A 25,821-nucleotide genomic window follows, 5' to 3' on the forward strand; every position below is an offset into this window, starting at 1 on the left:
AAACATTGACAAAAGCATAAAAATTTAGACTGTTTTAAGCCGGGATTACGATAAACTTTACGTAACGGGACGTGACGGGACGTAACGACAACCTTTAGCCACGCTCACCGACGTGTGACCGGCTAAAGATCGGCCCTGATTGGCCAGACTTTACTCAATAATAACTCTTTTATTAAGCGTTATAAAAAAAATGATACAGGACTTATCGACTTAGTTTGGTCCGCTCTATCTGTACACAAGTATTGTCCCAAATGATCTGGGACACCCTGTATACACTCATGACAAAAACTTGAATACGGGTATGTGGATAGTGAATAACGCGCCGCATAGCGGTAAGCAACTGAACTGTACTATTTTAAATAATAGTTAATTTGCAGATTCTGTTCAGTTTTTGGTGCCAATCTGCTGTCAGATTCTGCATGCCAGATCTTGCTCAGTTTCTTCCGACAATCTAATGTCAGTCATGTCAGCAAGCTTCACTTGGTTTTTGACTTCAACTTGCTATCAGATTTTGTTACGCAGATTTTGCTTGATTTTTGGTACCAATTTACTATCAAACTACGTTACACAGATTGCTCAGTTTTTGGCATCAATTTGCTCTCAAGTTATATTAGTAGATTTACTCGTATTCTGTCGCCAATTTGCTATCAAATTATGTCATCAGATTTTGTTATATTTCTGCTGGCATTGTGATGACATCATCGGATAAAACAAATCTTATATCAAATTTGAATTCGTCTTGTCAACAAAATCTGCAACAAGTTTTCATAAAATTTGTTTTGACAGACTTGGCTATCTGGGTCTTTTTATAATTCGGATTTATTTACTTAATTTTTCAAATAATATAAACGTAAGAAAAATGTCTTTTTAAATTTTAACTGTTTTTTGCTATTATTGTACAGCTAAAACATCCTTAATATACGATATAATTATACGGAACGCAATCGAAACTGTGCACATTATGCCAGATAGCCAAGTGTGTCGAAAGCAGATTATGCTAAGTGCCTGCTATCAACTATTGTTAGCAAAAAAGGATACAAATTTGGTACCGCTTCTTTAAATCATTACCTCCCAGTCAGCCAGGTCTGTTCTAACAGATATTGCCAAGTGCTTGCTACAAATTATTGTCAGCAAAAAGGCTACAAATTTGGTACAAGAGTTGTTATTACCGATTAAGCTGGCAGATTGCCGGCAAGAATCAAGCAAAGCTTGCTAACATAACTACACAGCAAATTGGCAGCAGAAACCGAGCAAAACTTGCTGACATGACTGACATCAGATTGTCGGCAAAAACTGAGCAGGATCTAGAGTGCGCAATTTGATGGCAAATTGGCAGCAAAAACCGAACAAAATCTGCAGCTTATTACAAAGTATTATAAAATAGTTCAGTCGCTATGCGGCGCGTTATTTATTATCTATACCCGTATTCAAATTCTTGTCATGAGTGTATATAAAGCCTACAAAATACTAATAATATTATAATATATATATTTCTATCAGTTCAATTTTTGACACAATTCTTATACAGGAAATTCAGATATTGAATTGATTTTTTGCAAATTGGACAGATAATTGTTCGATTTTCACTTATTCAAACAATTTCTGTCCAAAAAGATCTTTAATTTTATAAATTAAGTTATTTGAATTTACCTATATGTTTTAACATATTAATATATGATTTTATATAATGTCTAATTATCTAATGGTCATTTTATGACCATAACTTATCATCATTTTGTTACTTAGGGTTAAGGCTTTAAATCTATTTAAATATATACTTTTATATGAATGGCCAAAAGCTGCAGAATTTGTTCGGTTTTTGCTGACAATCTGCTATCAGATTGTCTTGCGCAGATCTTGCTCGATTTTTGCCATCAATTTGACGTCAAATCATGTCAAGCTTTGCTCGGTTTTTGCCGTCAATTTGCTGTCAGGTTATGTCAACAAGCTTTGTCACCAAAACACAAGCTTAATGCGGACACAGATGGCACTGGATTTGTTACCAAGTTTTGAGCGAATTTGATGCCAATTTGGCAACAATTTGTTATCAAATTGCTTACTGGGCTACTTTTAACAACAGTTTTTCAAACTGTGTCGTTTTGTGATTTGTAAATCCCTTTTTGCGTCTTATTTATTTGAATATTTCAACTATCCAAAATCTCTTGCTGCATTTATATATTTTAATTTTATTTTAATTTACGTTGCCAGAGTAATAACGTTTTATAATATATTTTTAATTAATAATAATACACTTACACACACATATACATCTATTACATAATAAAATAAATGAAATAAATATAATTCTGGGCAACAATATTCTGCGCAGACGCTTAACGCTCGACGCTTGACGCTTGACGCTGCCATGTAAAGGCACCTTTAAAACCGGGCCATGACCGTGACGTTTCTCAGACCGTCAGGCTTCTCTCTCTGGTAGAGTACCGAATGTTCTCTCCGTCCGAGCTTAGACCCACAACACCTGCGGCCATTTATAGAAAGAAATCTAACCTATAACATAAAATGATCGTGTGTTATTGGGGGTGTTATTCTAATCTACAAAAGATAACAACAAACCGTCTAATCATTGCTATCGACGACGTGTAAGTATTGAACATCGAGGATCAGGATCGGTGGTATATTAGATTGATATGTGATAAAGGGATGAGAGAAACGAGATGCGTAGAAGCGAAATTTATCTTTCGTATATCACGCGTATCCGAGACGTAACAATAACAGGCCGAGGTTATTCGCGCGACATCGTATACGCATTCGCACGGGATGGTAATCGCTTTAACTTTTTCAACTTGAAGTGTCCATTCCTACGATATTGTCGCGAAAAAAAACTATACTCGCATATTTACTGATGCATTATGCAATATCTGAGATTGTCCGCGTTCCACCTGAATTGAAATCTCTCTTTGCTCCGTTAGGTGAGGTGATGTATACTTTCGCGCGCAATTTTTCGTAAATTCGAGAAAAAAAAAAAACAAATGCTTGAGAGTACTTCTCTTGAAGTTCATTGTGAAGTGCGCTGCATTTTGTGCCTCATTGTTATTAATGCTCAAGATAATTGACTAACAGGATTGTACGCAAGTAACTACGCAAATAACACTTCCTTTCATATACGATTCAATTCGTTCATCTCTTTTTTGTATTTTTGTTCTTAATGTTGAAGGCACAGCCAATAATGTCATCGATTAACAGTATCGATTCCCATGAGACGCTACAGTGGGATATGATGGAATTAGCTCGTCATTTGCGGCAAGAAAGACTATTTGTCAATTCAGAACAGCAAAACTTGCAAACTCTTAATGAACGGGTAAATAATATCCATATATCTAGCAATTTTCTAATACCAATTACAACATTTGCAAATTGTAAGTCTTCAGTATAATATTTGACAGGATAAATTTAAACGCATTAATTTAATAGCAATGTATCTTTCATAAGTTTCTATTATTTGTAGGTTTTATATATATCATCGCAATTAGCACAGCAAGCATGGGTAACTGCTCAACAGAGAGCTAATCTGAATCGCTTAATAGTAGCAAGGCCAGATTGCACTCCAGCGTCATGTTGCCTAAGAGCGAATGCATTGGAAAATTCACATTTTATCGATGCATATAAGTATCTACGTTACCAAGCATGTTTATCTTACGGAGAATTTTTGGGTGCATTGCGAAAGTCACCCAAGCTTCTTGCTTTATGTTTGGTCGAAGGAGATAAAATCATTCCAGAATCAATGCAGACAATTGTGCAGTGCTTAGCTGCTGGATTGTATGGCAGCTGCATATTGCCGGAAGACAAAAGTTTGGTTCTTCGATTGCTGAGGCATCTTATGCTGTTGCAGATAATCCCATCTGACAATCCACGAAGATTACTCAGGCACGGCACATGTGCATTTTCCAGATTTTATTCGATCTTTCACGAAAGCCTGTTCTCTGCAAAGCTCTTCTTAACAGCAGCTTTACACAATCCTATTGTGCAATTACTCATGGAAGATGAAATGTTTCTGGACGTTGATCCAGACAAAGCGCCTATTAGATTTCCACCTGCAGAAAGATTGAAGAAATTCGGGAAAGAAGGCACGCCTGAATATCAAGCAAAGTTACAACGTTACAGATTGTGGACAGTCAATTCTTTATATCGTATTACACAGAGATTTATTGTCAATATTCGCGAAACAATGCACTGCTTTCCTACGAGTGTTTGCTGGCTTGTAAGACAAATGGCAGGACTTTTTAATAAGAATGGAAATGTTGATCCAAAAGAAGTGCATGCTATGTGCACTGATCTTGTATTCACATATTTTATTTGTCCTGCTATAGTTAATCCCGAACCTTACGGTATCACTGATGCACCGATAAGCTATGTCGCGAGATTTAATCTCATACAAGTTGGACAAATTTTACAAATGCTTTCACTTCAGAAGTATCAAAGTATTGATAATAAGGTTATTGATCTGTATAAGAAATTTGAGAAAGATTCGGTGTCTTCCATAATAGACTCAATGTTGGATGGTGCGACAGAAGAATTGGAAGAGGAACCAACAATGATTGACAATAATAAACTTCAAGGCCTGTCACGATCCGCAGCACTATTTACGGAAAGTGAATTGAATTCCTTAATTACATTTTTAAATACGATTATCAATGATAACAATGCAGAAGCAATATCGCATAATACATTTGATAGAAAACAATTAACAGAGATGCTGTCACAATTACCATCGGGTTTATTGCATAATAATAAATTGAATAATGAATACATGGAAACACCTAACAAACGAGGTGCTGCTACAGGAAAAGGTATATTAATAATGATTAAATAATATTGTACGAATAATATTATACAACATACAATTTTTTTTGTAATTATTGGAAATTGTAAAACGCGATACAATATAAAATGTTTTATAATAGGAAAGGTACGTGGCATAAGGATGACTACATTCTCACCAAATATAACAACTGAAAATATAGAGGAATCTAATGGCACTTCTACTCCTGAAGAAGAAATTTTGGATAAGAATTCCCAAGATGTACTAGTCATACCTTTTGGTCCAACAATTGGAGAATCTGTAGGACTACTCAGTGAACAAAAAGTCTGTGTATATATATATATATATATATATAATAGATTTACAGCATGCTGTTTATTTATCTTATAATATTTAATCAAAAAGCTATTATTAATAGCTAATTAATTATAGTTTATACAATTATAATTAATAATAGCTAAAATATAAGGAGACGGGCAAATGAGAGCCGAATGCGCTGGATGAGGGGCGCCAAAATTGTGTTCTTCACGTTATGTGTGAATATGTATTTATTAAACGTTTCGGTCCCAAAATTGAACCATCTTCAGTAATTTGACAGAAGATAATATCACGAGTGTGTCGAGCGAACCGTACTTGTCAATTATGATGACATTATCATCATAATTGACAAGTGCGGCAATAAATATGTATTTATTAAACGTTTCGGTCCCAAAACTGAACCATCTTCAGTAATTTGACAGAAGATAATATCACGAGTGTGTCGAGCGAACCGTACTTGTCAATTATGATGACATTATCCCCATCTCCTTATATTTTAGCTAATATTAATTGATATTTAGAGCCTATCATAATAAGTTTCATAATTTATACATATATTATTTATTTTTAAAAAGAATGTGTCTGTGTTTATTTGGCAAATTAGTTTTATACATATCTTTATAAAATTTATTACAAATATTAATGTAGTATATACAATATATATGTATACTTATTTATTAATAATATATAATATTGTTTTTTATTTATATTTTTATTATATGTTTTACAATGGAAAAAGTAAAACATGTAATAAAAATCAAAGTACTATGTTCAAAATTAATTCATTAAAACTATCAAATAAAGTTTCATTGTTTTATTATTTTTAGGTTTTATGCATGGAGCTCCAAAGAGGTATGGAGAATGGACCTGTTACTTTGAATCTCCCTGATGATGCATCTACCGAGCATACTAGACAAGAGAATAGTAATGGCGAACGTATCGAAACGCAGGAAAAGAGGACTCGATTTTCGCTATCACATGACGAAGGTATATCATTTACTAATATTGAGTATTATACATATATTGTTTGGCTTTTATGACACATCTACACATTAAAAATAATTAGTATTGTTCGAAGGCTCGATTGGTAATACGTCAGATAACTTGGAAGCTGTATCAGAAGCTGCTTCCAACCATAGTGTTGCTTCTTCTCTAGAGTTAGAGACAGAAGATCAGAATGATAATCTCTCGGACATGGTGTCTGCTAATGTATCGGGAAGAGGAACTCCTAATATATCAGGTACATTAACCCTATGTCTCATAGCATATTTCTTTTATTTTAATATTTGGCTGCAAAAAAATTTTTCATATTTTTATAAATTGCATAACTTTGCATCAGGTCGAGATACACCGTCATCCCAAATTACCGAAGGAGACGATGGACGTGCTGTAGGTGAAGTGAGGCAACTGGATTTGCCGCCACCTAATATCCCAACTAAGCAAAGTCGATCTGAAATTGATGACAAATTTTGTAAATTTGAAATTAAGAAGCTTATTGAAGGTAACAAATACAAATATTACAAATACAAATAAAATATACACATATAAAGACATAGATATGAATAATATATTATTTGCACAATATTTATATTTAATAGTAAAATTTTGTTAATATTATTTTTATCTTTCTTTTTTAGGAGATGAGACTGTTTCTATGGTATCTGATACTTGGTCTACGGATGTGTTAGCCTCAGATAGTGAAATAGTTGAACAACAAGATCGAATACCTTTTCTTGTCCCTCCTGAACAAGTTGTACCTATTCTGCCTCCCGAGCCTACACCAACCATGTTAGACATCAGTGAAACCGCTTCTGAAGCCTGGAGCACAGATGTATTGGCCAGTGATTCGGAAAGGTTGACTGAAGTAGATACTGATGATACTGCTAGCGTTGCTAGGTACCTTATTTTATGTGTATTATATTACATTCATATATATATATATATATATATATATATATATATATATATATATATACGTATAGGGTGGGGCATTTATATACTAAATATCTAAAAAATACAGCAAGATAGAAAGAAATGTTTCAGACAAAAGTTGTTTGGTTCTAAGGGGGTCATAAGATGGTGCTATTAGTTTGACCTTGGATGGAGGTGCTTCGGAGATTGCAATGTCAATCTTATTTTATTTTCTTTACATCAATTGATGTCTCATTTTTTGAGCTTAAAATATTAAGGTAATGTTATTGCAAAATATATAATTTTATGAGATATTTCAGAGTTTATATAAAATTATGTTGACGTCAAGTAATAAAATAAAGTATAAAATATCTCGTAAACTATTAAACTTCTGGCCATCATACCTATATAACTTTTTATGCAGAATATTGCAAGGAATCGATTTATGTAAAAAAATTGGGGTGTTTCCATTTAAAAAAACAAGATTGACATTGAAATCTCCGAAGCGCCTCTACTCAAGGTCAAACTATTGGCCTTATCTTATGATATATATATATATATATATATATATATATACAGGGTGGGACATTTATATTGAGACATATTTTCTCAATCTTTTTATTAAAAAAAGTAAGTAAGAGTATTATAATTTATTCATTTACGATATTTCCGACATAGGTCTGACGATACAGCTAGATCTGAAATAGAAAGTCGCGCCGATTCTGAAGGAAACGAAGAAACGCTTCAATCTGCCACACCGTGTAAGTATAGCACAATTATTTTATCTTAGTTTTTTCCAATTATAGTTTGTATATTTATTTAATGATTTCAGGTCCAGAGCCTTCAGGCATTAACTTTTCATCACTTTCGGGAATTCGAGAGGATCCTGACGTAGGAACTTCAGTGGTAATTCAGCCATCACCAACAACATCTCCGTTACCTTCATCATCTAACGTAACAGGTCGTGGTGGAACCAAATCTGATTATCAACGTAGTACAATGGAATATGTAGATAAAAATGCTAATAATATAAGCAATACGGATTACGGTAAACCATTACGGGAAGACAGGCTGGTCCATTTGATAGATAAACTTCACATTGACAATGGTAAGCAAGTCGAACGTCAGACAACCGCGCACAATCACATCGCTGCAGCCGCAGTCGCACCGGCATTGCTGTTAGCTAATCATATTTCTGCGCCTGTTTTGCCAGAAAAGTCCCAGAATGGCGATGTGAAAACAGAGGTTTGCAATTTCTTCGCTTATTTTTTCTGCCAAATTTCATTATACTTTTTTTCGTAAATTTTACACACGCGCATACAGATTTAACTATATGGATACTGTAAATTAGGAGTTGGACAACTGTATGGCATCAGTCGGAGATACCGTAGGCCGATTGAGCACGGCTAGTTTAACGTCCAGTAGCAGTTCCGGATCGGAATCTCGTATCAAGAGTAACATTTCGGCATCGGATTTACCGTTACCGACGCCAGCAATTAATGGCAATTGTGATACGATAGACAGTTCGAGTCCCAACTTTTCCAAGCCAAATGCATCAACGGGAGCGATTCCAAAGAGCATAAGTTTTGACATGACTGCAGAGCGCGGCGATAAAGAACTGTTGGACGACGATCAGAAGAACAAGCGTGGCTTCTTTGGTAAATTGAAGTTGTCGCTGAGAAATCGTAGGGGTAAAGCTATTCGTGGGACAGACGAAAGATGCTACGATCGAGAGGCTGCTGGTGACGGCGTCGATATATGCAGACATAGAATACGCAGGATTATGTCGGAGGATGTGACATCATCCGGTAATGTCGCGGGTGGTAAGATTTTAATGAATAATTAATATCTTCGCAATTATATAATATAAATAATATGATTAAAACAGCAGTTTTTATATCTATCGATCTTTCTTAATGGTTTCAATATTGTATAATTAAATTTTAGAGAAATATAAAAGTAATGCAAGAAAAAAACGTAACTCATTGTGTTAAATGCAATCTAATAGATTTTGTTATATAATTTCAGATACTATCGATGATATATTAGCAAAGTACAGGAGAAAACCAAGTGCGACTAGTGACACAGCCTCGGTTGAGAGTAATCAATCTCGCACAAAAGAAGTAGAAGATGAAAGACTTTCAATCGATCCAAATAATGTAGAGTTGTCTTATGCTTTTGCGGATGCTAAAAGAAAATTACGTATGGTACTTAGTACCGCTGACCTACAACACATTCCATGGAATACTTCTGAGGTATATTTATTACATTAATTTATATATATATATATACTAATTTATGGTATATCAGATAAAGTTCAATCTTTTTTTATGAATTTACTAAATGTTCAAATATTTGCATTTGTCTCTGTATTTTTTATGATATGATAAACGAAATTTCATATAAATGTTTCTTTCACAGAGACACTTCTGGTCACAGAAAGAAAACGAATTGGTTGCGTTTTTGCAACTACAATTGGCAGAAGCTATAAACTTGCAAGATAGAGCATTGATAGCTCATCTTCATGAGACTTTACGTTGCGTGCGTCTGTTTAATGACGATGGATGTAGGAAACTCTTCAAATCACTTCGAGAGGATTATCAAAAACGATCCCCTTATATCGCGTATTTAATTAGATGTCGTCAAGGATTGCTGTCGACATTAGCTCACCTAGATAGGTAACTATATAGATAATATTTTATAATGTGCAATTAATATAAGATGCGGCCGCTTAATGATTGCACATTTTTTAGATTATGCGTACGAGTTAAATGCGACCGGGATGCTATCAATAATCATCTTGTATCCGTTTGTGTGAGAGTGTTTTTGGAGAAGAGGGAGGCTTTTCTCTTGCGTTTTTGCGACGAATTTAAAAAACTTACATTAACCGACGAGAAACAAGATCTTGTAGATAATTTTTTAGGAAAGATCCATGCCGAAATGGACAACGATCCAATCTGGCAATGTATGTGAATGTAATCGTTTATCGCATTGTAATTTCTATATTTGGGTCAATTCAGAATATCTAAATTTATTTCTCGCATACTTTTTAGCAGCGAGTACTAATCAGTTAGATCTGGCGAGAGTTGTAGTGGAAAGAACTGTCATGGCACGAGTATACCACAATGCGCTTTATCCAAACGGAGACGGAGATGTATATAGGGACCAGCTTCTTCACGATCACATTAAAAAATTGGCAAGGGTTGTAAGTCCAAATCACAAGGATCTACGCATTCCAAAGGTTTACCATTATGAATGCCCCTGGCCATGGGCGCAGGCTGAATTGGCTGTGATATCGGCGTATAAGACTCCTAGGGATAAGCTTCAGTGTGTATTTCGTTGCGCGACTACCATCATGAATCTTCTCTCCATGGCGTCGGAAAGAGGGATACCTGCTGCTGATGACCTGATTCCAGTTTTAGTTTATGTCATAATCAAGGTATGTACAAGTTAACAGAAACAATAATTTTGTCATTAATAAGAAAAATTATTACATATGTTATTAACTCATCTTTAATTTCAGACTAATCCTCCATCATTGCTGTCAACTGTCCAATATGTGGACAGCTTCTATGGGAATCGATTGGAGGGCGAAGAACAATATTGGTGGACGCAATTTTGCTCCGCGATCGAGTTTATTAAGACGATGGATTAACAGTTTCTCAGGAGTATTATGATAAATAAGATTAGATTTCATGCTGTGGTGATAATGTAGAAATGTTGTATCATAATTATAATTTGACGATTTCATAAAAAAAAAGAAAAAATAACAGAAGACCAATATCTTATATAAAGTTAACTGAACAGTCTCATGCTCTTCCGGGTATCTTGATTAAAATTCGCAAATAGCAATCTAACTATTAGTTCTTTCGCACGTTATTACGTAACATTAGCAAAGACTGAATATCAGATTGTAATACGTAAAGTATGGCTTTATCCTTATTTGTAACTATTGTACAATTTCACAAGACATCGAAAAAGAAACGTTTAGATATTATTCTATAATTTATGTGTAAACAATACAGAACTTATAGGATTGATAATCACTTAGCAGGATAAACTGTGTTGGAATACTTTTTCTATATTGTGCCCCCCTTCCCCCGGCCGCCCCAAAAACCGAAACTCCGTCGTAGATCCGTGAAGAGTATTGCCGCTCTCGTAGCTACTTTTATTCAGAATGTGCACATCAAAATGTTTATAATCGAGATCTATCCGAATCGCGTATATAAACAGCATAATAAAATAGATTAGCTTCCGCAAATTTGTGAGTGCATAATACCTATCAATACTACGAAAATAGTTTGTATTATGTTAACTATATCATATGCTATCAAACTACTCTATTACATTAATATTATAAGATATTAATAAAGAGCATAATAAAATATAGAATAGCTTCTGTAAATTTGTGAGCGCATAATACCTGTCGATACCACGAAAATAATACACATAATATACATAATACTATTAAATTTCTATCATTAATATTAAATTACTAATAATATTATAAGATTTTAATATATATTATAGTAACTTGATAATAATTAAGAAACATAGTATCGCGTTAAATACGCGAGCTGAGTTGCGAATATCTTACAACAAGCAAGATATTAGATGATTAATAGGAAAAGAAAATACAATGTGTTTTTGCATTTCTGTGTGCAATGATATGTAATCTGCATAAAATGAACGTGTAAAATAGATAGATATATGTAAAAAAACAATAACATGTTAAAAATAAACAGAGATAGAAAAACGCTATTAATGCGTTTGTAAATTAAATACTGTTTAGAGCACATTCTCCTTCTTCGAATAATCACGGTTTTCCGCTGTTTTAATCAAGTAGGGCGGATAAGACTATTAGGGTTGCTAGGATTGTTAACTACGTAAAAAAAATATAATAAATGCGTTTAATTAAAAACAAAGGAGAGTAACCGTAATAAATAACAGATTATGAAATAAGACAATGGACAATCCAGCTGAATATGTCAGGGATTTTGCAATAGTCATCAACAAAAGCAAAATTTTTAAAAAGGAAAGAGAAGGGAATCGATTGAGACGCAATTTGAACGAGTATAATATTAACACTTTAATGTAGCAATTTAACTGGTATACACAAGAGTGATTCGTTCTTATTTATAATAAACAACTAGTAATAATTATCACTTACATTAAATATATATGTATATAAGGCGCAAAGCAAATAAAAATTTTATAACATCTCACAATTATCATATACACAACATTAATATCTTACCGGTGTTTTACTATCGGTACCGGAACGCAAAAAAAAGGTGCGCTTTGATTTTCGTATTTTTTTTGTCTTCTTTTTTTCGTTTTGTACGATGTCAGCGTATATATCGCACACGTCATACCGTATCGCGTGTTTTTCGAAGAAAAGGAGAGAAACGATAAATTAATTGTATCTTTGCGGAATAAATTAACGATTAATTGTCAATGTATTTATCTTTGACTGCGGATTCACATTGCTACAATACAAAACTCCGCCACGCGCAACTTTCGCATTGGCCGCGTCGATAATCGTATCTTTAAGGGAAATCCTTAAATTTTTATTCCATTGTGGAATTTTCTTTTCGCGTTCGTATATATTGTGAGAGAATATATGCGATATTTTTTTTTCTAAGGAACACACAACATAGGGGTAGATAAGAAACGTTCAATATGTTGATGAAGGGCGCATTTTCGAACGCGGTTACATGCGAAAGTTTGACAAGTTATATCCGTCTAAATGGGATAAACACAAATACGAAACAGAACACCCAGACAGCACAAGGATGTCCTTAGGACGTCCAAAGGGCATCCAGGACATATATGTAGGATAGCCTCAGGATATCCCATTGTAATCCTCAGATCTCCTCTGGATGTCCTGAGGAAGAGTAAATGATAGCCATATATTAACCTCTGGAGAATCCAGGGAGATCCTGTGGAACATCTTAAGGATTTTTATAGGGTATGTTAGGGATATTTTTCGTATGTTTCAAGGAGCAAATTTTAAAATTTAAATATAAATTAAAATTATGTTTTGTTATTTACTGCCAATATTAAAAATCTAATATTAAAAATAGTTCACCGTTCTTTAATATTTGAGGCTTTCGTGCTGTACATGAATATTTTAGGTTTGGCTCCTGGATTTGAGTTGTGTAATATTGTCTAAACAATCCAATATCTGAATTCCCTATGTTGGGATTGCATCAGAAATTGAACTGATAGAAAATAATTACATTTGTAATTTCCTGTCAGTTGCTCTTTGCAAGCTTTATATAATTCTCATGACCAAATCTCAAATACGAGTTCGCATGTCGCATAGCGGTAAACAAACGAACTAGCGGTTGAATACTATTGTTTGTGAAGTTTTTGGAATGTTGCGAACAGTAACATTTCTCATGAAATATTAAATAAATAATAATTTTGGATATATGAAAATGTGCGCATCAAATTCAATTATTAATATTAAACGAAATTAACGTTAACAATTAATTGCACATGTATATATCCTCTGGAAATCCAAAAGACATCCAATATAATAGACAAGGCAGATATATCCTACGGACATCCAGGGGTTATCCAGTGGACATTTATAGGACATTAATATTTATTATAATACTTAAGATTTCTAAATTATATTAAATAACCGACACAACTAAAAATAATTATGTATGCATATTAAATTTTTATAAATATATTTATAATAATATCTTAAAACATCCTACAAATGTCCTGAACCGTCCTGGACATATTCAGGATGATCCTGAGGATGTTTTGTGCTGTCTGAGCATGTACTTCGTACACTTAGCACCGCGATATGGAACCACATATCAAAGTAACACAATAAATTACATTATTGTAATAGAAATACAGAAGAAATAGGAATTAACAGAGCGCGTCGAGAGTTCAATACGCTTAGACGTCAGCAATATGCGATTTGATTCGAAATCTTAGAGGGAGAAATTTTTTAAAGAAAGTATACAGTAATTATTTTCGTGATTATTAAACGATGGTGGTATTGTAAGACACCGAGAAGATCGTGAAAAAACATATGCATCGAATAGGTGGATTTACGCACAAGGAAGAGATTAGTTTCTCTATCGTAGAACATCTAAAGGTATTTCTGCGTTACATCTACGAGAAAAAACATTGGGTACTGATTCGAAATTTGTATAGTATTTTAATTACGCGCATTTTCCTCCGCAATTAACTTTCATGATCCACATTGGACTTTGAGTCGCGTAACACGCAAAACGATTTGCAAGACACACTTCAGTGAACATTTCGATAGAACACAAAATATAATGAAGCGAGATCTAATCATTGGCTCCTGATGAGCTTGAAAAATTGAAACGAAAGAATTAATTTTGGAAAATGTTATACAGAGTGTTCCTGGATTAAATGACCAAACTTGAAATATGAATGTATAGGACCTTAAAACAAACAAAAAAAAACAAGATTCTTCTCTGGAAGTATGCTCACAATAGCTTCGTTCCAAAGATATTGATTCCTTAGGTTATAACTATAGGAATGAATAATGTCGAAATAATCTAGGTTTATTCTCTTTATTGTTTTAAAGCGATCAAAATTTAATTATTAAATGTTTTGTTGAAAATGATGGCCTCCAGGCCAGAGACAAGCGTTGCACTTATCGATGAGAGAACGAGTGGCTGATTGATATTGTGCGTCTGTAATTTCTTTGCACGCTTGCACTATCTTCCGTTTTAATGATTGAAGATCATTAACAGGCACTTCATACATTTTTTTTTTTTGCTTGAGAGCACGGCATACAAAAAAAATCTAATGGTGTTAAATCTGGTGAACGACATATTATTTATTCCTATAGTTCTGTAATTTAAAAAGTCAATATCTCTCGAACGAAGCGTTTGCGAGCATATTTAGAGAGGAAAATTATTTTTGTTTTGAGGTCCTAAATTCATATTTCAAGTTTGACCATTTATCTCGAGAGCATCCTGTATAATATAAAATAAGGCAAAAGACACGCGCGCGCGATTTGTTACTCGATAAAATAAAATGTAATTTATAAAAATATTTCGATAGCTCGATGTGTAAACGGAAAGAAGTTTTAATAAGTGTTAAAGAATTTGTTTACATAATTCGATTAAATTCAACATATAATCAACATAAATTGTCCACGAGATTAAAATCATCTCATCATAATCATTATAATTATTCCTAACATTTTATTGCAAATGCTAAATATATTTTTGCACATACATTCAAGTTTTTAGATTCTTTTGAAGAAGTGAACAGCTGCAATTGATTCGCGAGTTACGCGTCTCTGGCAAACATTATCCAAGTAGACACTAGAACATGTGTTGGCAAGAAGGTGCAGAGAAAGTTTTAAGGCATACGTTCTTTTTGAAGATCGGCGATATTTGATAGAAATAGCGCTATATTAGAATCTTGCTGATAAAACTATGATATATAAGCGATTAACTCGCAATATCTCATTGATTATCCTCTAGGGAAGAAACTCTCTATAAGTGTAGTCACAAGAACGCGCTACGATCTTTAGGCAAGAGAGAAATCATAGAGTATGTAGATAGATTAGAATATTGAGATTATAATAAGAGAACGCGGTAGAGTTAAATTTCGAGAAAACTTACGTCTCTATCATATTCGATATACGTTACTGCATCATCCTCAAATATATCTCTGTCATAGATCGATAATAACATGTGTGAGAAACTATTTTAACGATTTCGTATTCTATATAGGTCTATATGTATATGTATGTATATATGTATAACTCTTAATTTTTCGTATGGCTTAGTTTAGGAATCACGAATCACCAAATGTCATCGATGTCTGTCTCGCTTTAACGAACGTAATCGAATCCTTTTTTCTCCCTTTCCTCTCTCGCGCGTTTTATATATATATATAAATATTTATTCTTAAAATCTTTTTTTTGTGCGTCTTATATGCGCATGTAATTTTCCGTAAAACGACGAATTATCTCATTAACTTTTTAAAAAGACAGTCAAGAAGGGATCGCTTCAATAGGGAGAGACTGAGAGATCAGAAAAGAAAAAGGAGATTCGCATTTGGTTTTGACGCTTCGGTGTATTGTGTATTCTTTGTGTGTGTATCTTGCGAGTATTTCACAGATATGGATGTTAAAAAGTAAAAGAACGAGATTAGACAAACAAGTTCTTCGAGAGAACAGAGATTGCACAGGCATTAATTTTATTTTAAGCATGATCGAGACCCAGGTTCAATCAGAAATAGAACTATGTCACAAACGGATTATCGCAATCTTCTTTCTTTTCCTTATAAAAAATGTGTATGTGTCGATACGAACGAAGAATATATACACGTCGTAGCCAGATTACATAATCCGTCGTATTGTAAAACGTCTAGATATTTTGATAAAGTGCGGCCACATTCTCACATCATGATTGAAAATGCAATATTTTGCAATGTGGCTAAAAATTTTAATCTTTTTACAACCCGCCACATTGTCAAATGCAACGATTTGTACATCGTTTTAGATTCTGATCCCAAACAGCACAGAACATTGCAGCAATATTGCAGCAACATTGCAGCAATATTGCAGCAACATTGCAGCAATATTGCAGCAACATTGCCGCAATGTTGTTACAATGTTGCAATATTGTTGCAATGTTGCTGCAATGTTCTGTGCTGTATGGGGACTGGTTCATTTCAGTCAATTTATGAACGGCGCGTTTTTACCGATCTTGCTTTATGTTACATTTGATAAAATAGTCATGATAAATGTTTTAAAAAAATTTTTTTTCACGCTTATATTTCTTTTTATCATTTGTTTTCAAACATTATTTTCAAGAGTTTTATTTATGTTACTTTTATAAAATCTTAATTGTAATAAATACAACAAAAGTATTCATAAATACAATAAGTAATAAATACAAGTGTTCATACAAACTTTTTCTCATTTAGAAATATATATAACTACTCTTATTAATATTTATAACATAATTATAACATAATTATGTATTAATTTTCTATAAATGGCTATTCTACAAAGACAGTTCATAAAATGACTGAAATAAACCAGCCAGAATCAATGTACAAATCTTTTGCGTTTAACAATGTGGCAGGTCGCTTGTTAGCATTTTATAAAAAGATTAAAATTCCTAATCATATTGTAAAATATTTCATTTTCAACTGTGATTTGAGAATATGGCCGCACTTTATAAAATGCCTTTTATAAAATGACGGATTATGTAATCTGGCTACGACATATATATATATACATATATACCGTTACAATAACAAAAATTTTAAATGACGATACACAACGATATCCTTGCATAATTTGCGCAGTTAAAGCCCGATCAAAAAGCACGTTTTCAATGATTATTTTCTCCATAAACGAGTTACGTAAGACATATCGTCTGTTAAGATTTCTTGTTTGTTTACATTATATATATATCGCATTCTTACTTTTTAATATCGGAAAATACTGCTATTCCTTTTTCGACCTGAATAATTGAATTGATAATTATGTAAGAAGGAACTAAAATACATCGCTTAGCTAATTAGTAATTAATAGTAATAACTTATATATAAATTTTAGATGAATGCTAACGACGCAATTTTGCGTTTATGATATATTACGAAGTGAAGTCCCATTCGTATGTGTAACGCGTTTTTCTCAGATTTTTAAATAATATTGTATATATAATTAATTGCGTAAAAACAAAATTTGGACTCCATCCCCTTTTTGCATCGATAATCTATATAGTTCCTTCTTATAATTAATCCAAAAGAGCAATTTCTCGATCATGCGAAAGTGTCGAAAGAATATACTTCGAACATCCATTTGTACGCGTGCTATTTCAACACAAATTAAAATTATAAGAGACATCCTAATCTTCTAAGCATTAGTTAAACGTGTCTTGGAAATTTCATCGAAATATCTAAATGTCTACATCGAAATGTCTACGTTTTCTTCGACATTGTTTAGATATAGTTCTTAGTTAATTATCGATCGAGATAAAGAGATAGTTTCAGATAATTAATTGAAGAATCCATCCATTAACTTTAGTAAGTAAAAACTATTCTCTAGATATATTCTTTTTCAAGAATCTTTTAAGCGTCTTTTTACGTATCTCTAAATGTCTTTTCAGCTTTAGTGTTATTTGAATCTAATAGACAAAAGTATATACGACTCGCGTGAAAATAAATCATTTATCATAGTGAGCAAATGTTGTCTTTTGACAGATGTTTTGACAGTTGCGACTCAACTACACGCGCTCACGTAGCAGAGAGAAGATGTAGAGTTTAATATCTCGTTTTAGTTTTATCTCGTGAGTGCTTGTGGAAGCGTAATCTTATTTCTTTAAATTAAAGAAATATATGATATGCATTCTTGAAATATGCTTTAAAATGTATATTTATATATTTATTAGAATTGCAGTTGAAGATGGAAATAAAAAAAAATTCATGGATAAGTATTTTTCACATAAGACAACAAATTATCTCATCATACGAACGTTCATTAGTGGATACAATATTAATTATACGATAAATACGTGCAAGCACACCCTCCTCCGGATTTCACGATATCTTTCAATTTCCGATTTATTGCAATTTATGCGTCTCTTACGTTTTGTGTGATTTCTTATAAAAATATCCCTCTCTGATTAATCAGTAAATATTACTATTCCGTTTTCTCAAACAATGTAGCGTCGATTGCGAAATAATTTACGTTACTATTATGTAATATTGTATATAATATAATCATGATCGTCATAATAAACATAGATGTGTCTCTCGCAATTTTTGAGGCAATTTAATTCCTATCATTTATTATTTTATCGCGAGATTATGAAATTATTATACAAAGCTGTAGACGTATCTATATCGTTGAAAGAAGAAATGTAAATTCTAAAATGCGACAACGTGTGTATTTTTATTTATTTTCTTACTAATAATGATGCACACTGCAAAATTCACACGTGGGTATATGTCAGTATTCTTATCGACGTTACATTGAGTCAGAGTAACTTATAACGATGTGAAAAGATAGGTATATGTATATATAGGCGTGATTATACAACATTAAATTAACAAATGAGTAAAACTAAATCAAATATAATTTCTTTCAATAATATCGATTTTGTATTCAAAGGAGAAAAGAACAATTGAAACCAAGGTAAAATTTCAAAAAGGGGCGTACAAACCGATGCGATCGTAAACTAATTTTGGGAAGTAATGAAATTGTATTCAAACGAATAACTTTTCTGTAGCAGAAATTTTTAATAACTCTCTTAAAATTTTGATGGTTGTCACACGCTTATGTATTATGAATCGCGATAGCCTTATTATCGCTCATGTTCTGTCAAATCTCAACACAACATTGATATTATTCACTTTATGTTCGTCATTATATGAAATATCGAATACACTGTGAAATATCTAGCTGTATAATATCGAATGCATTTCACGCCGTTTTAAAATCAAGCCACTTTCAAAATCTTCTCTTCCGAGTCGTGGAAATTTATTCGTGATATTTTCTCGTGTTTATTGCTTTCTTAATTTGTTTCCAACGTATAATTAACTATGTCTCGCGCTTGTATGACTGCCATCTAACGTAATGTGTTGGCAGTCCTATGTTATATGTTATAATATAAATCTCATTTTCAATGAACGCAACTATTTCTTCTTTTTACTGTAAGTCCAAAGCTTTCGTCATTCTCTTTCTGACACACTGTTATAGAATAAAATCTTTCCACTTAATATAATCGGAAAAATTCACAAGAGTAACTTTAGAGAATCTTAACGTGTATTATATATTTATATATATTTTAACACTAATGAGGTTATTTATTTGTTTATACAATGACTATATACTGAAAGATTAGAGATATCATTAAATAGTCTTTATCCTTAAATATTAATGAGCACAAGATGAATAGATGTACATCTTAGAAAGTACAATAGCGATATATTATAATAGAGATTTGTGTGTGTGTATGTGTGTGTGTGTGTGTGTGTGTGTGTGTGTGTATGTACGTGTTTATATTTATATATATATATATAATATTTGTATATTTTTATCTTTCTCTGTGTATGTAACGCGTTTTTGCAAAATACAATACTGCCTTATGTAACGTCTCGGATAATAAAATCAAAATTTTCTTCTAGCATTCGTTATACGCCGCCGTAACATTTTAACACTGCATTGTCGGACCGGGTGTCTGATTGAAAGGCAGCCTAGCGCAACGAAAGTGTTCTCCGAAAATGGTATCGATTACGAAAAAACGATCGGGCGCCGAATACGTTTGTAAAAGATAAGGGAAGAAAGGAGAGGAAGAAGGGAATGCGATGAAAGAAAAAGCTCTCACCAAAGAAAGGCGAACTGAAGATAATATAAGAAGATCCATCCTCTTTCGACAGACGACTAATAAGCCATCGATCGGAAATCACTCTCCATCGTACATCGAAAAATATCGTTTATGTACGCGCTCGTGTTTACTTCGTAATCTATTTTATTCGACTGGCCGATCGTGCAACATCTAGAGAACCGTCTTAAGTAAAACGTCAAACTCTGCTGCTGCTGCTGCATGTGTATTCGCGTGGGCGAAGATTGCGATCTCTTGCCACTCTCTATTTTCATCAATAATGTATAATGTAAGTGTATATTTATGTATACATATAATTATCGCGATCAATCGATCGATACTTATCGGACGATGGGGCGATAAGGCTCGCAGCACCTCGAGCCGTCTCTTTATCGCGTTCGCTTCTTTATATACGGGGCACGCGCATACGCAGAATGGATATACGTATACGCATACTTCTTACACGCTCTCACACAGGACGCACGCATTCACAAAAATAAATCTCTAAATACGGCACGCGTGCGCGCGTAAAGATTCCTCTTCTTTATCCGTCGGTCGTTCGGCGAAGCCCAATTCCTTCGCTAAAGCTGAGGACCAGTCACTCTGATCGGCAAGGATGCATATCATTTCCCTTAGCGAGATTGGAAAAAGGGGAAAACCTTTATGCTCTATCCGACTACAATTATGTTCATCCTATCGTAACGACAAAGGTCACTAGAAATGGTAAAATGACGACGAGATGAATATAACAGCAATGTTAAAGGACAAACTCTCCACGATTCGATCGGATAGCTCTGCGAGATCTCGATCGCCAGGACGTTGTATGAGCGAATCGGAACTTCGCAGCAACAGGATGATAAACTAGTCGCTTCTTTCTACGGATACGTCGAATCGAAAGTATTTTCTTCGCAGCACTTCCGACGTATCCGTGGTATGACAGTCGTATCGCGTTACGCAGTCATTTCTTCCTTGCGCTAGATCAAGCTCTAAATCGGTTTCTAAGCATGTTGTGTGTGTGTGTGTATGTGTTTAACTAGCAAGCGCGTCTTACTAGCGCGCGATTTCGATTTCGCAGTGACCTTTGTCTGGGATCTCTAATCACTATATTTCGTTGCTAGCGCGCAGTAAGACGCCACGCGAGTGTGAAAGTCTTTTTCGTTAACGGGTCAGTCCATAATAATGAGACGAGACATTCGAGGGAGGAGGGATTCGTTGAGGGCGGGAGATACGATACCGTGTGTCATCAAAGGGATGGATGTCTGTCCGCGTCTTCGGTATTAAATACCAACGCGGCAATGCGTAAGGATGACAACGACCGCTAGCCAGAAGCCGCAAGCTTCCTGGCGTTTGCGCGAGATGACTCGCAGTGACACGCAATCCGAAGATGCGTCGATGCGTGGATGCGATCCCGTTATAAGGTACTCTGCTGATGACGCGCGACACGTCCGATCGCTCTTCTTCAGGTTCAGAGAGCGATCCCTGAAGAAACTCGAACGTCATCGCTCATCGGGGAGTTTCGTTTTTTATGCACGCGCGCTACCGATAATCGCGGATATTTTACGAACACAGAGTAGTTTAGAATTTCGCTAATCGCGTCTCGCGTTGCATCTCGAATAGCCGGCACAGCCGGCGAAATTCGTCGGCGACGGCATCGACGCAACGTCGGATCAGAATGACGCGGACTGGCTTCCCTCCTCTCGCATTGAGGGCGTTTCTCAGGATGGCTCCGCGGATCGTTGGTCGTGCCTAGCGCGGCACATACGACCCAAAAAGGCGTAACAAGCTTCTCGCTAAACCGATCCGTTTGAACGAAACGGAGCGACTGGACTAGTCTTGTAGACTAGCTTGCGGTATGCGCAAGCGCCATGGGCCCAGTGACCCTGGACCTCTCGGATACCGGCCCAATTTATAGAAGCCCTTATTAGCACACACGTGCCTATGCTCACGCATAACGCGCATGATCGTAGAATATCCGTCAGAAAAAACCACCAAGACAATATCTTCGAGTAATGGAGACGAGACATTTTCGAACTTATTATCATCATCATCGGTTCTTATCTATATAAGAAGATAACAATTTGAATGATTTCAAATACCAAATAAAATACTCGCGAAAATTTCACAACACGGTTGGTTTCTAATAATCAAATAATAAATATTAATTTACTACTATCGTTACTATATTAAAAGATATCTTTAATTGTGTTTTAACTGTTAATCACAAAACGAAGGAATTTTCATTTTTTTCTCTATTATCGTCCGTGTCGAATGTAATTTATTATACCTAGTATAACAATTATCAGATTAAAATTTTTTAAAATAAATCAAACATACGAAGATAATGTTTCGGCAATTTTCTCGATACACCGATAAAGTCTGAGAACAAGTTTCTACGATCGTGCCGCTTCTGCTTGGGATATCGATTGGGCCGGGTTCCGATTCGGGTATGCAGATGGCATATTGATATTTGTCTGTATTGGCCCAGGGCCTCACTGAGCTTGTGCACTAGGATCGCACTGCAACAGTCGCACAATAGATGGGTCGCTCTTCGCACCCTCTATAAATTCGTCAAGCGATAGCTTGCCGTCTTTGTTCTTATCCATCTGTCGGAATATCTTATCAGTTCGTTTCTCCGGCGTCGACTCATCTTCCGGCATCTTCATCACGGAGCCCACCATCTTATAGATCGCCTGAAATCAATGTTACAATAAAATAGAAGAAAGTCAAGAATAAAATAGGATTTATATACAGGGTATCCGACAAGTAAGTAACCAAACGAAAGGTGAAGATAAATTGGGTCGAACTGAAAAGAAAAGTCCTGTACCATTTTTTTTTATATAACGCCTAATAATGGGGTTATTATTGAGTAAAGTCTGGCCCAACAGCGCCGACTTTTAGCCGGACGCACGTCGGTGAGCCGCTCGCCTGATAGTGTACATCGCCGTGGCGGAGCGCTCACGCACACTACCAAGCGGCTAAAGGTCGGCGCTGATTGGACAGACTTAATCAATAATAACTCCTTTATTAAGCGTTATAAAAAAAAATGGTTCAGGACTTTTCGACTCAGTTTGATCCAATATACCTCCATTTTTCGTTTGGTCACTTACTTGTCGGACACCCTGTATATTGCGTATGTCGAATATTAATTGCCTCAGAATTATGCACAAAATAATTTATATCATTTAACAAAAAAATTCTAACATCATACGGTAACTGACAATCGATAATATTTTATAATAACAGATTGAAAAAGAAAAACACTAAAAAATATAATCACGTTAACTGTAATGTATAATTTGTTATAAACTATAAATTGTATTATGCGTAAATGTCACACCAAATATTTTCAATTGTGTATTGTAAAGTTAATTTTTTTCTTAATAAAAATTAAATATGAAAGTTCAATCTTCTTTTTTCAATATCATATATATATACAATATATATATATTTTCCTATAGTTCTGCAACTTAAGAAATCAATATCTCTTGAATAAAACGTTTGCGAACATACTTCCAAAAGAAACTTATTTTGGTTTTGAGATCCTAAATGCAAATTTCAGGTTTGACCAAGTTTTAACTCAGGAACATATCATTTTTATATTATTTTTTTGTTAATTATATATTGAAGATTGTGTGACAAACATAGAAATTTGGAGACAATATCGTAAATCGTAAAATTTTTTAATAAAGCAGAAGCAACGATGTAGTTGATTTATACATGTATCGAGCTCGTGAGAAGTAAAATTATATTATATTATAGATTGTTAAAATATATTCTTCACAGCCCCTTTTACTTTGGCACGTACCGTTACGATCTCGAGCATCTCTTGTCGCGAGATGTAACCGTTGCCATCCAGGTCATACATGCTGAAGGCCCACTTTAACTTCTGCTCCAACTTGCCGCGAGACGTTACGCTGAGGGCGCAGAGAAATTCCCGAAAATCGATCGTGCCATCGCCGTTCGCGTCGAACGTTCTGAATACATGCTCCGCGAACTAGGAAGAGACAGAGAGAGAGAGAGAGAGAGAGAGAGAGAGAGAGAGAGAAAGGAAATCGTAATAAATTTTAAAGAAAAAGAAAACCTGAATAATTTCGCGAGATCGCTATAGCGCGCAATATGTAAATAACTATATCGATCACATGCGGCGTCTATACACATGGTATATTTTTATCGCGCAAGATTTTTCCATTTACCTTTGACGCATCGCCATAAGGAAAGAAATTTCCGTATATTTTCTTGAATTCTTCCACGCTAAGGTGGCCGCTGGGACAGTCTTTTAAGAATCCTTTGTACCACTCCTGAATCTCAGCATCTTGAAAAGGAAAAACGGTAAAATATTATCTATACCCAGTTTCGTTAACATTACTCACACATTTCCGAATAAATTAGTGAGCTAAATATTTGTTGACAATACGATAAGAGTTCATTACTATTTATTATCACTTTCTCTCGAAACAAAAACTTCATTATTATTCTAAATTTTATATGCGCGTACTATAGATAAGACAAATGTTGAATAAAACAAGGAAAATATTAAGTCAATTGGCCGTACAAAGAGGCGCACCTGAGAATTCAGTATTCTGTTTGAGGTCCTCCAGCACTTCCGGCTTTAACTTGCTGTTTTGCTTCCCCATGGCTGTTTAAAGTCCTTCCCTTCCAGAATCCCTGATTTTCCGACGAATCCCGGGATCCAATTAGAAGATAATTAAGCGCTAACTAGACTACTATTCTAATAGTGCCGTTAAGCACAATACGCTTCGCGGCTGGTATTCTCCACCAGACACGCCTGAAAGAAGAAGAGACGTAAGATATATAAACTTTCAATGGTCTTTTTCGATCAAGTTGACTGCAGGTGTAGCGGAAGACGATGGATGCTCGATAGGTCGTATCGGTTTCTTTTCTCTTTTTCGCTCGCGATCGTTTCGAATAGGAACAACTATTATCGGGACCGCGCACTCGAGATCAATCGGCAATTAACGAGCGAAACAAATGGATGAGAACGCGACGTAGAAATATACCCTATCTAAAGAATCCACGACAAATTCTATAAACGACTTGAATGTCAAAGGTTACTAAAACCAACAACGGCTAAAGACGAAGTAAAAAAGATTCCACGTAAATCGTAGATGCGCATGCTGTCGAAGGCCCTTTGAGCTTTATTATCGTTCAATCATTATGATCAGTGCCGAAATATCACAAATTAAATATCACAACCGTCATATATATATGAGAACAATTAATGCTTCGTCTCAAAATTGTTTAATGTATCATTGATAGACGGTATTCTCTGAACGTTTAATTTTCGTCGATCATTCTCGGTGGCATATGCAAAAAAAAAAAAAAAAAAAAAAAAAAAAAAAAAAAAAAAAAAACAAAGGAAATTTTCGAAGAATGCGATGAGTTTTATGAGTTTAAGGAGATTTACGAGAAGGAGAGTGACGATGACAGGATGCA

The 25,821-nt window shown here is 34.5% G+C and overlaps 2 protein-coding genes across 9 annotated transcripts in view; one reads left to right on the forward strand and one right to left on the reverse strand.

Annotated features, from left to right (window-relative positions):
- Positions 1-2,406: 2,406 nt before the first annotated feature.
- Gapvd1 (GTPase activating protein and VPS9 domains 1) lies at positions 2,407-12,435 on the forward strand. Of its 7 annotated transcripts, none has more exons than XM_070313627.1 (17): positions 2,407-2,600; positions 2,931-3,093; positions 3,176-3,319; positions 3,467-4,808; positions 4,923-5,104; positions 5,926-6,085; positions 6,165-6,338; positions 6,438-6,599; positions 6,736-6,994; positions 7,688-7,770; positions 7,842-8,254; positions 8,361-8,832; positions 9,038-9,264; positions 9,431-9,687; positions 9,763-9,974; positions 10,063-10,448; positions 10,533-12,434. In XM_070313627.1, exons 3-17 carry the CDS (start codon positions 3,188-3,190, stop codon positions 10,662-10,664), a joined length of 4,593 nt encoding a protein of 1,530 aa, XP_070169728.1. In that variant the 5' UTR covers positions 2,407-2,600; positions 2,931-3,093; positions 3,176-3,187; the 3' UTR covers positions 10,665-12,434. The 7 variants fall into 7 exon arrangements, with proteins under 7 accessions (XP_070169728.1, XP_070169729.1, XP_070169730.1 ...); XM_070313628.1 differs by having other exon boundaries at positions 2,931-3,085; XM_070313629.1 differs by lacking the exon at positions 2,931-3,093.
- The window catches only part of Nca (neurocalcin homolog), a 199,552-nt gene continuing 185,812 nt past the window's right edge, over positions 12,082-25,821 (reverse strand). For both annotated transcript variants that reach the window (XM_070313632.1, XM_070313633.1), the window contains exons 2-5: positions 24,932-25,153; positions 24,561-24,679; positions 24,173-24,361; positions 12,082-23,057 (exon numbers count right to left, since the gene is read on the reverse strand). In XM_070313632.1, the coding sequence (XP_070169733.1) occupies positions 22,857-23,057; positions 24,173-24,361; positions 24,561-24,679; positions 24,932-25,001 (579 nt within the window). In that variant the 5' untranslated portion in view covers positions 25,002-25,153 and the 3' untranslated portion in view covers positions 12,082-22,856. The remainder of the gene's footprint in view (positions 23,058-24,172; positions 24,362-24,560; positions 24,680-24,931; positions 25,154-25,821) is intronic.

Source organism: Polyergus mexicanus, unplaced genomic scaffold (genome assembly GCF_030449975.1).
Source record: "Polyergus mexicanus isolate NDT 795.1 unplaced genomic scaffold, iyPolMexi1.0 SCAF_25, whole genome shotgun sequence".
NCBI lineage: Eukaryota > Metazoa > Arthropoda > Insecta > Hymenoptera > Formicidae > Polyergus > Polyergus mexicanus.